Source organism: Lasioglossum baleicum, chromosome 7 (assembly GCF_051020765.1).
Source record: "Lasioglossum baleicum chromosome 7, iyLasBale1, whole genome shotgun sequence".
Classification (NCBI taxonomy): Eukaryota; Metazoa; Arthropoda; class Insecta; order Hymenoptera; family Halictidae; genus Lasioglossum; species Lasioglossum baleicum.
In genome coordinates this window covers 16,426,127-16,436,629 of record NC_134935.1, presented here as the reverse complement: position 1 = coordinate 16,436,629, position 10,503 = coordinate 16,426,127, and the positions used below count along the sequence as shown (strand labels likewise).

At 43.8% G+C, this 10,503-nt stretch overlaps 3 protein-coding genes across 4 annotated transcripts; 1 reads left to right on the top strand and 2 right to left on the bottom strand.

Annotated features, from left to right (window-relative positions):
* Nucleotides 1–4,432: 4,432 nt before the first annotated feature.
* On the bottom strand, nucleotides 4,433–7,118 carry Cdk8 (cyclin-dependent kinase 8). Of its 2 annotated transcripts, none has more exons than XM_076427094.1 (12): nucleotides 6,886–7,118; nucleotides 6,667–6,824; nucleotides 6,369–6,471; nucleotides 6,192–6,302; nucleotides 5,977–6,117; nucleotides 5,715–5,904; nucleotides 5,526–5,640; nucleotides 5,348–5,446; nucleotides 5,196–5,268; nucleotides 5,029–5,126; nucleotides 4,848–4,953; nucleotides 4,433–4,786 (listed from the first exon to the last, which is right to left on the bottom strand). In XM_076427094.1, exons 2-12 carry the CDS (start codon nucleotides 6,795–6,797, stop codon nucleotides 4,589–4,591), a joined length of 1,365 nt encoding a protein of 454 aa, XP_076283209.1. In that variant the 5' UTR covers nucleotides 6,798–6,824; nucleotides 6,886–7,118; the 3' UTR covers nucleotides 4,433–4,588. The 2 variants fall into 2 exon arrangements, with proteins under 2 accessions (XP_076283209.1, XP_076283208.1); XM_076427093.1 differs by having other exon boundaries at nucleotides 6,900–7,117.
* A 651-nt stretch (nucleotides 7,119–7,769) lies between these two features.
* Nucleotides 7,770–8,779, top strand: Emc5 (ER membrane protein complex subunit 5). Its single transcript, XM_076427125.1, has 3 exons — nucleotides 7,770–8,066; nucleotides 8,146–8,198; nucleotides 8,273–8,779. Exons 1-3 carry the CDS (start codon nucleotides 7,985–7,987, stop codon nucleotides 8,450–8,452), a joined length of 315 nt encoding a protein of 104 aa, XP_076283240.1. The 5' UTR covers nucleotides 7,770–7,984; the 3' UTR covers nucleotides 8,453–8,779.
* Nucleotides 8,585–10,205, bottom strand: Prosalpha4 (proteasome alpha4 subunit). Its single transcript, XM_076427118.1, has 6 exons — nucleotides 10,005–10,205; nucleotides 9,711–9,837; nucleotides 9,535–9,648; nucleotides 9,208–9,341; nucleotides 8,956–9,138; nucleotides 8,585–8,877 (listed from the first exon to the last, which is right to left on the bottom strand). The coding sequence occupies exons 1-6, from the start codon at nucleotides 10,104–10,106 to the stop codon at nucleotides 8,788–8,790; spliced, it is 750 nt and encodes a 249-aa protein (XP_076283233.1). The 5' UTR covers nucleotides 10,107–10,205; the 3' UTR covers nucleotides 8,585–8,787.
* Between the last annotated feature and the right edge of the window lie 298 nt (nucleotides 10,206–10,503).

The following is a 10,503-nucleotide window of genomic DNA, read 5'->3' as shown; positions in this document are numbered from 1 at the left end:
TGAATTTCCTCCCGAAAGATGCAAAAACAAACGTTCTCGCCGGTTCTGTATTCCGTGCGCGAGGCGAGGCGAGTCGAGGCGAATCGAGGCAAGTAAACCTGCCGCTCGAAACAAAATGACGCATCGTTCGTCGTTCCGTAATGGACACGGCCTTTTTCACTTTTGTCGCCTTCGGTGAACAAAAATAAACGCGAAGGGAATTCATGAACTTGGAGAAACGATGCCAACTGCACCGGGGGAGCCGAGTCGTCCCACAATGGTCGATCGCCACAATTAGCTGGAGAAAATTTGTTCTCAAACCAGCAAAAACTAACTTTGTCAATGAATTATGCCAACGAACCTTAATTAATAATCTTTACGGATTAGGCAAACTTAGACTGAACGTTATTGGATTGGCATTTGTTCGATCACAACAATTTATTAATATAGGATCTTGTAATATATGTTTCAGTCTTAATACCTCTAAATTATCCATTAATTTCTTTCAGTCAAGCAGTCGATTAGTTGATTTTTATATTTAGAGATTTAATACATGAAAAGTTTAGACTTTCGCAATCCGAGCCTGCAGAACGTAGCAAATCAGGTCGAAATTAATGTTTAAAAAAGTACATTCGAAAGATATATTTTATAAAATATCTTGGAAACAATTATAGCTACAGGAATAGTTTAAGTTGTGTGAATTATTATAAGGATCTGCGAAAACAGATTTCAAATATCGCTATTTGTTATCAACATTTTCGACGAAATTACAAAACTGACTTGTATTCTAACAATGAAAACCCCAAACAAGCTCAAAACCGTAGAAAAATAATTTTGTCAATATCCAGTGGTGATTTCTGTGAACTGACTATCCTGTATCTGTTCGATCCACTCCGTTTCCGGTAGGCGAATTTTCACAGGCGCGTAGCGGTCCACGTGCGACTCGCGGCGCGGTCAAACGGTTTTCGTGTCCGAAGAAAATAGCGTACTTCGCGTGAGGAACACCTGCCGAGATCGAGATGTAGATTGGGGATCGGGATCGGGATCGAGATCGAGAGTGTGGTAGAAACATGGGAAAGGGGTCCGAGAAAAGAAGGAAAGAAGAAAGGAGGAAAGGAAGAAAGGAACGACGATGAGGCGGTCGGCGAGAGAAAGAGGAAGCTGGAAATGAGAAAAAGCGCGAGATAGTAAGAGTGAAAGGGCGGGAGAGGAAGAACGAGAAAGAGGGGGAAAGACCATAGGATTGCGTCACTGTACGCATGCACATACCTCTAGTCACGTTTAAAAATAGATTCTCGAATATTAAGGACCACGATGCAAACAGACCCGCGATAAATCGCAAACAGACCGAAAGGCTCTCCTTCGAAAGGATGCGATTCGACTCCCGTCGATCAAACCCCGTCGCTCTGATCTTCCGAGTCACCGGAAATGCTGATCGGATGATCGAAGCATCGAGCGTCCCGTAGATGGTAACGGAATGGACGAGGAATTCGATCGTGATTTCAATTCGAATTCGGTATCGGAGTCGAAGTCGGAATCGGAATTGGAATCGGAATCGGGCAGGAAGATTCGCGAGTATAATTCCGAGCGCGCGCACCGGCCAATAAAAGCTGGACGAAATGATTCATGCTAGTACGCCTTGCTGCAGCCGTACTAAGCCATCGGAGCTTCCTGCAATCGTCGTTCCTGCCGACGACCTCGAAGTTCGCACTCGCGTGTCTACAATTACGGTCGCTGGCCATCTTAGGAAGGCCGCGATCGAAACGAGGAAAAAATCAACGAAACGATCTGGTTTTTTGTGTTGGCCACGGGCTCTCGCGGCGGACTTTTGCCGCCGGTTATCCGGAAAGGTCGCGACCACGGGAAACGAGATTTTCGACAACGAAATCCAGCGCGCCTACCTTCCCGACCGTCCGCCGAGAAACCGAACGACACGAATCGGAATCGAGATCGATCGTCGTCGGTTGCAGGCGTGGGTCGACGTCTAGGCGGAAAAGATTACGTTAGCCGACGCGAAAGTCGCGACAGACTAGAGAGGAGGAGAAGGAAAAGGTTTTGGCGCCAGGGTGAAAATTTCGGTGACGTTCGCGATCGAGCGGCGATCGCGCCCAAGTTCGAACGGAGAAACGACTTGGCGCGCGCGCGTTCGATCGCGATTCGATGGTTTGTCGTGTCGCGACGACTGCTAATAGTAGGCAAACCGGAGAGCAAGCCATTGTGGACGTACGCACGAATTCGCCTGAGCATGTGTGTCGTATAGGTGTGCATTTAGGCACACGTATACTATATGAAATAACGCTCACGGCGGACACGGGATACCATATCGGGTACCTTGTTGACCTCGCCTTTCTTCTCTGTCTCTCGTTCTCGTTCTGTTTCAATCGCGCGAGCGCGCGCGCGTGTTCTCGCCGACTACTATCTGCTCTCCTCTCTTCCCACGTCTTTCACTTCTGACAAAAGAAGTTTCGGCTGTCGCCCAATGCCGTTTCTCTCTCGCCACGTCCGAAAACCCGGAAAAAGCGACAGAACGAGATCCTCCTCAGAGGACGGAGAGGAACGCGCGAGGATTCTGAAATCGGCCGACGATCAAAGTCGAGGGCATACAGGGGGCCGAGTTTTCGATGAAACGCTCCGAGAAAATGGATATCGCGCAGCTGCGACCCCGGACTCCGTTGGTAGCCGTGAGATCGGTAGGAGCGCACGTGCGCGAGACCCGCTGCCATTTCGGTATCTCGTCGTTTCGCGATTGTCGGTCCGTTTCGAGAAAAACCGTGCGTGGACGGGGCCTGTTTCTAAATGTCCATGTATAGCCGTGATCAGGGACATCCGGATGTTTTCTATCTCGCTGTATGACGCGTCGCCGTGTGAAACGGCGATTCTATCCAGGACTTTTCGACCAGTGATGTCTCAACGTTCGTACATAGGAACGTCCGCCGATATTTCGAAGGCGAGACACGATCGAGGAAGGACCGGCGGCGGGACACACCTGCGCGCATGGATCGTTGATCGTTCGAGCCGGGGATTTCGAATCATTCTACGACGATAGAAGGCAACTGTGGTTACCTTGTCGCAACGTGGTCATGGCCCCGACTGGTCGCGAGACACGGTGGTCAGGATCGTCCCCCCTTTACTTTTACTTTTGCATCTATGAGGCTCGTCGACGTCTCCAGCCGTGTGCATATTCGCGCGGCTTGTAATTCTCGTTTCTCTCCTCTCGCTCCCACCCTTTCTCTCTCTTTCTCTTTCTCTCGGAATAAAGGTCGAAGCTGCGCGAAAACGAAAGTGTTTCGAAATGAAAACACCGGCCGTTAAATTTCGAGTTATGTAACGCGAGGCCCGAAGCTCAGTTCTGAACGCCGCATGTTTGCAATCGCGATGCGGCAAGTACTCGGTTGCTCTACGACTATAAACTTTCTTCGGACGTTTGCGACCTCGACACAAAGGTGCAGGCGCGCGCGCGCACGCGAATCGTTGATGCGATATCGTGAAAAAAAATTGAACCGATCAGCGCGTGCGAGCGCTAGGTAGGAAAGCTCACCGGTAGGATTGGCAACGCTTAATTATACGTGTACTCGCGCGCGCGCGCGCGATTAGGATTCATCGTTGGACGCGTTGCGAAAACGCTCCGCGATTCGAAATGGAAAATAACGCGCGCGGTACACGCTCGGCTGAGTAGGGGGGCCGCGTATCTTCGTTTGAAATTCAAAGTGACACTCTCTGCGAGCTGGGTCTTGTCAACGGGATCGCGGACAAAGTAACGCGCGCGCAGACGTATAAGGGAAACAAATGCGAGTGCGGATGCAGATGCGAACGATGCGCGGCAGGACACACGATTCGGAATCCGATGAAAATGAAAATCGATGAGGACTATATCGATCGATCCTGGAGATGCGTTCTTCTCACCTTTAGATTACTAGTCCGATCAACAGGTTGACCGACGCGACGAACGGAGGATCCTTTGCTCGATTGGCATCCTGAACGCAGGTAGCACGCGACGTCGCGACGCGGCGCGCACACACACTTTTTTCGTCGATCGCCGATTCGCGGAAACTGCGTTTCAGGAGCGCGCGACACACCGCTCCGATGCTACGAAATGATTTACGGCGCATGCGTAATCCCCCTCCGCTAAATCACAGTCTTACTCCTTCCTCGTCGATCCCCCGCGAAAGGAGAGAAACCTACTCTCTCTCTCCGTCCGCGTATCCCTCTCCTCTCTCTTTCTCTTTCGTTTCACGCCGATTTTCACTCTTCCTCTGTCGCTTCTTTCCACCGATTCCCTTTTCGACCGGTCTTCCCTCGATAAAATCGTTCCAGGTTCTCGTGTCTTTTTTTCCCAGAAATTGCAGTAAGAGATCGCAATAATTCGCAAGACGTCGCAACGAAATCGTGGAAATGAGTAGGTGACGATGCTTTTCGAGTGCACACGCAGAAATTGCGTATATCTGGGTGTATGTATATATATAAATAAAATTTTACTATTATACTGTAATGGAATATACAGGAATCGTTGACTTTCTCATTAGTTGGATACAGTAATCGATTAAATTAGCAATCTACTGACCGAACGAGTCAACCGACGAATCGTTTTATTTCGTTATCGAGAGATCGTTTAGAAACGTTGATGAAAGTTCGACGGCTGGGTTGGTTGGGCAGTAGAGTAAACCATTCCCGGCGGCTGTTGGTGGGTCATCGCGTGGCTTTGATGCTGATGAAATTCCGGGGCCCCGTGCGGACCGTTCAGCCGTACTCGTTTCGCATTCTGTCCGTGGTTGTGGTCACCGTTTCCTTGTTGCTGTTGATTCTGCTGCTGCAATTTTATCGAAAATCTGAGAGAACACCCGTCGGGACGATTGAACGGGTAAGCCTACCGTTTGCTGTTGGTTCTGTCGAGCTTTGTTTTCAGTCTTTTCCTCTGTGTCGTCGTCCGTTAGAAACTCTCTCTTGGGATACGGAATAGGACATCCGGCGAATATGCTGTAACGATGCGACAAATATTAGACGGATAAACAGACACCGAACGTAATCGCGTCGAAAAGCCGAGACACGTACTCCTGCGTCGGCAATGGCTCTTCCTGGAAGTAAGCATCCTGCATAGAATGCTCGGACGTGATTCGTTTATTGGGGTCCATCATTAACAATTTTTGCAGCTGAAACAAGAAACGCATAATGTCGGCTGTTCACGAGAAACGCGAACGAAATACTTAGTTCCGTCGTACCAGGTTAAACGCCTTGCTATCGGGTTTAATTTTATGCCGATCCATGTACTTCGTCAGAGAACAGTTTGCGTAACTACGAGAAAAAAAGACATTCACGTTGAAGTTTGATTTTCGACACCATTTAGATCGAGACTTTCCGAACCGGTACTCACTTGGATCTTTTAAAGTCTTTGAGTAACGTCGGATGTTCCGGCATTTTCTTGATATCTTCCCAATCCTTTTCCAGAGGAAATCCCATCACGTTAAATATCCTGAGTGTCAATCAATTCCAACATTTTATTTCGTACTAAAGAATTAACATTCGTTCGTATAATAATATACATCCTGTACCTATCCAGTTGATCGTGATGATACGGGTTGCTAGTCTTAATATCTTCTTGTCTACAATGAAATATGGGCTCCGACGTCAAAAGTTCCGCGAATATACAACCGATAGCCCAAATGTCTAAACAATAAAAGTAACATTGACAAAGGTAAGAAAAACGACTGGACAATTCCGTTCTACCGTGAATTCTATACCTATAGCTTTGGTATAGTGTCTAGCCCCTAAGAGTAATTCCGGAGCTCTATACCAAAATGTCACTACCACAGGATCCAAGTCAGCCAGTGGTTTTAGAGGAGCGTTAAACAGCCTAGCAAATCCCATGTCCGCGATTTTCACGCGTCCTCTTTCGTTACCTTCTCCCATTACTAAAATATTTGCTGGTTTCTGAAGCGCCATAAACATTTGTAGTCATTCTAAAGAGTAATATCGTGCTCTTATGAACAATTTGATAATTACCAAATCTCTATGAAGCACCCAGTTGGAATGTAAGTAATGAATACCATCTAAAATTTGATACAGCAAAGACTTTACCATACCCTTTGGAACCATAACAGGTTTCTTATTAGCTTTGGCAGCTCTATGAAACTTTATTATGTGCTACAAATTAGAATAAAGTTGTTATAGATTTGTTTGCTCGAACAAAATAAATTTCCCTACAAATGTAGACGTACCCATAAATCGTGCTCCGCAAAATCGAATAATAACCAAACCTTACGGTCATTATGGGACAAGAAAACTCTGATTAAAGTAATCACATTAACATGTTTCAGTTCTCTTAGTAGCTGTAAATAAAATTCCATTAAAATGAAGGCTTTCCGTACATCGAGCAGCAAAGAGAGAATACTTACAGCAATCTCGCGACACGCGGACATTGAAAGACCCGTGCCTTCGATTTGTTTTAAACCAAAATCCTTTGTGTCTGGTCGAGATTTTAATTCGCCATCCGGTACACTAGAGAAATCAGAAAACAATGTCTGAAAGACGTTGATATTGTGCCACGATACGATTAAACAGAAACAGTCGAATATAATTTATACTCTTATCGTGAAAGGAATTTTTCTGTTAAAGACACATCGGAATAAAACGCGAAAGAAGACAATAATACGCTGAGCAATTTTACAAGATAGGTTAGAAAAGCCCACTAACCCTTCCTTCCTACGGGCTTTGTAGACGTGCCCATAAGTGCCCCGTCCAACTTTACATCCTTCGAACTCGAAAAGATCTTCCACTTTTGTTCGATCTTTCTGGGTTTTCATTTTAAATTCGTAATCCATCATGTTTGTTGTTATTCGGACGATTATCAACTGTAAACAAACATGTTTAACTCGGCACACGCGAAGGGGCGATCAAATTTGATACGTTTACCTTCGGCTACATACTTCACATTGTTTACCATTTATACAGTGACAGAAACAGCGATGGGAACGACCAGTAACTTTCCCTAAAACAAGTGTTCAAATCCTCGCGACTGAACGCTATCTCCATTAGTATCGAATTGTCAGCCAATTTTGGAATCCGAAATATACGAATCTATAATTGTCAGCTGTCACGGTTGTGATCAGTTGTGATGGATATTTGATTTTTATACGTGATAGTGAATCTAATGAAAAAAAGAACCGTCATGACGCCATCTACGGCGAAAGTTTCAAGCTATGCTCGTGGATATAGTTTTCGTCTATGCCAGGATATTTTAAATTGTATTTGATTATTTTGTGATCAATTTTCAGAATAAATATTACACATTTCAAATCTCCCACCTTTTCTATGTAGTTGTATTTTTATTGCGTCACATCCACATGTAGCTACAAGAACAACAGCGAGAGCTTCTCCATATTTTTTTATTTTCAGTAACGCTATTGTAATTATTGAAGTGCATTCTTCCAGCCCCCGAAAATTAAACAATCATAAGAGAAACGCATCAAAACACTAGTTTTTGGAAGGGGGTGTATAATTCTTGCCGTTTTTCGCATAAGACGTGATACAAATTCCGGCAAGAACCACCTAACCTCGACCAACCTTCCTCATTGGACGATATTTGAATACATGGTAACATGGCGGCGCCCATATCTGTCAAAACGTCTAAAATCGCTCAACTTTAAACACGCATAACTTTTGAATTAGTGAAAACTTGGATTTCTCATCAAAATCTACAGGATTATATAACAAAAAGTTAAAAATGTTTGGTTTTCTGAAATGAAGTTTAACATTTGCTCGTCATAATCTACAGGATTATCTAAAACAATTATAAAAAGACAGCATAATATTTAGAACGTTTATTCTTTCAAGTTTAGATTATTGTTTAGAAATACATTTGTTGTATATGAAAATGACAGTTCCCACGCGCATAAGTCCAGTTTAGTTGTACGTTTCACTACTGAACTACTGAAGCGTTGCGATCAGTTTAACTCGTATCGAACAGATGATTGTTTTTGCGAGAAATTTCTGAGGTGTCACAATAAACACGATGCCTGCTTCAGCATTACATAGATTTATAACGGTAATAGGTTTGGTGTCGATACTGCATGCTGCTTATTCGGCTGCACAACGTATGTATCACCTTCGTATTTAACGTTTCAGCTACACACATGTTTATATATGTTAGGTTAACTATTGACATTTTCGTAGATCGTTCTTATTTACGAATAACGGAACAAGAGTTTACTACTTTGCCAATTGATGTAAGTATTAATCGATCGTCGAATTTAATTCATACAATACATGATTAGTACGAGATAATATGTATTTATTGCAGATCTTGATACAAGGCATTGTCAGCTTATTTATGGTTATGTACGGTGTCATGTATATCGCTGGTGATTTCAAAGAGATTCGGGCGGTGGTTGACTTGGAAAATAAATCCTGGGAAACCCTACGGAACCTCCCATCATTCCAATTGTTCAACCATCGTGGTAGACACTTATTCGAACTATAAATATATTTGTATTAAATTAATTTGTACAAAAGAATGTAGGTTTATTGAAATTCACTAAGAAAAATCTCTTTCTAAGAACTCTGGAATTGTTTGTTTACATTGGAATCGCACGCACGAATAAGAAACAATTGAGATGCTGTACATTACAGCTTCGATTTCATATTGTGTATTTAAAAATATACGCAAATGTATACATAATTTTTATGGACACAGCTATAAAGTATAAATAAAAAAAGAATGTCGATATTTTTGTTCCAGTTTTTAGCTATGCACTGTGTATTTATTTTATATGAAACAACGAATGAATTGCAAAAGCTCGGCTCGCTACAGAGACATCACTTTTTCTGCTTCTTCTTCTCGGCTTCCGCCTCCTTCTCCTTCTCAATTTCCGTAACATACTTTTCGATAGTATCGGAATCTAACATCTGCAACGATAAATAGGTTCGCGATAAATAACATGTTTCTAAATCAACTCGGTTCGAACTATACTCGAAATTTTATACCTGTAAAGGTTGACCGCGTCGCATCACGGCGATTTCTAGATTCTTTTGCCCAGATTGCACTACTTCTAATAAAGCTCTGATAGCTAGTTTTATCGAACCTTTCTCGGTCGCCACTTCTTCCGGCGTGTAATATTTTTGTAGAAATTCATGAACAGTTTTGGCATTTCTACCTGTGGCGTTTGCCTGAACAGAGAAACAAATGCTTTGTTTACATTGCTTTCAAAATTTTGAAAAATCGCGTCAAGGATGTACCTTCCACTCGTAGTAAATTCCAGAAGGCTCTGTTTGGTACAGGTGTGGGACTCCGTCGTAGTCGAACCCAGCTAAGAGACACGATATTCCGAAAGGTCTCCTACCGTTACTTTGTGTGTACATTTGTTTCAAGCCTGGAAATATCGTACATGCTTATCGTTCTATTCACACGCAAACAAATACGTAACAACCATTCGTTCACGAAAAGAAGGGGCACGTTTCGACACTGAGACAACGGGGGATCTTTAAGACGTGTAGCGCAAAGTACAGAGTCAGGTACAGACGTCATGCGCCTTCTTTTCATAGACGAATCATACATTGTCTTACCTGCTATATACCTGGTTATATATTCTAAAGTAACAGGATCTTCTACGGTTAATCTATGACTCTGACATTCGATTTGAGCACGATTTATCAAGACTCTGGCATCCGCAGTCAAACCTAAGAGTAAGAACATGGTTAGGCTCTCGGTAAACAAACGTCGATAAGATTTAGAATCGAACCTGCGAACGCCATCACAACGTGTTCGTCCAGAAGGCATATTTTGCGGACTGTGCGTTCTTCTTGCAGCTTCGCGACAGACTTCTTCTCAACGCCTAGAACGACAACATCGTTGCCGCGGACACCGACCTGAAATAAACAAAACGAACTCGTCAAAGACAAAGCGATAAAATGAGACTGGGCATCGAAATACTGTACAAAAGGAAAACCGGCGTGTTCAACGCTGAAAATACAGAATGAACACTCCGAAGTGTACTGCAAACACGAAGGAGGTTATGCTAGATTTACGGACGTACCGCCGTGGAACCTTTCCTAACTGCTTCCTGAGCATATTCCACCTGGAGCAAATGCCCGTCCGGCGAAAATACCGTGATGGCCCTGTCGTACCTGGTTGACATCGTCTCAACTTTTGCGAAAGAACAACGAACCTATTAGACGCACGAAATGACTTGCCCGTTTTTCAAAGCGATTGCTACCAATTGCTACTCATCTGCACGACGAGTTTCAGCTCGTCGCCGGTAGAGGGTAACGCAACGCGTCCTATATGAATCGACTCTTTTTTCCAGCGCTATTTCAAAAGAGGAATGACTCGAGTTTTCTCTATTTCTTGTTTCATTATTCGGAGAATGGAAGTCATCGAATTAATAACACGAATAAACGATATCATAAAAAAAACACGCGTGCAACGTATGCTCAAATGTTCGCGACGCGACAATTTATCGTGCAGTGTTAAAGTAATTTTTACCACATTTTCCCTTATCGGGAAAGAGTGCAACAATAAACGAATCCCTAACC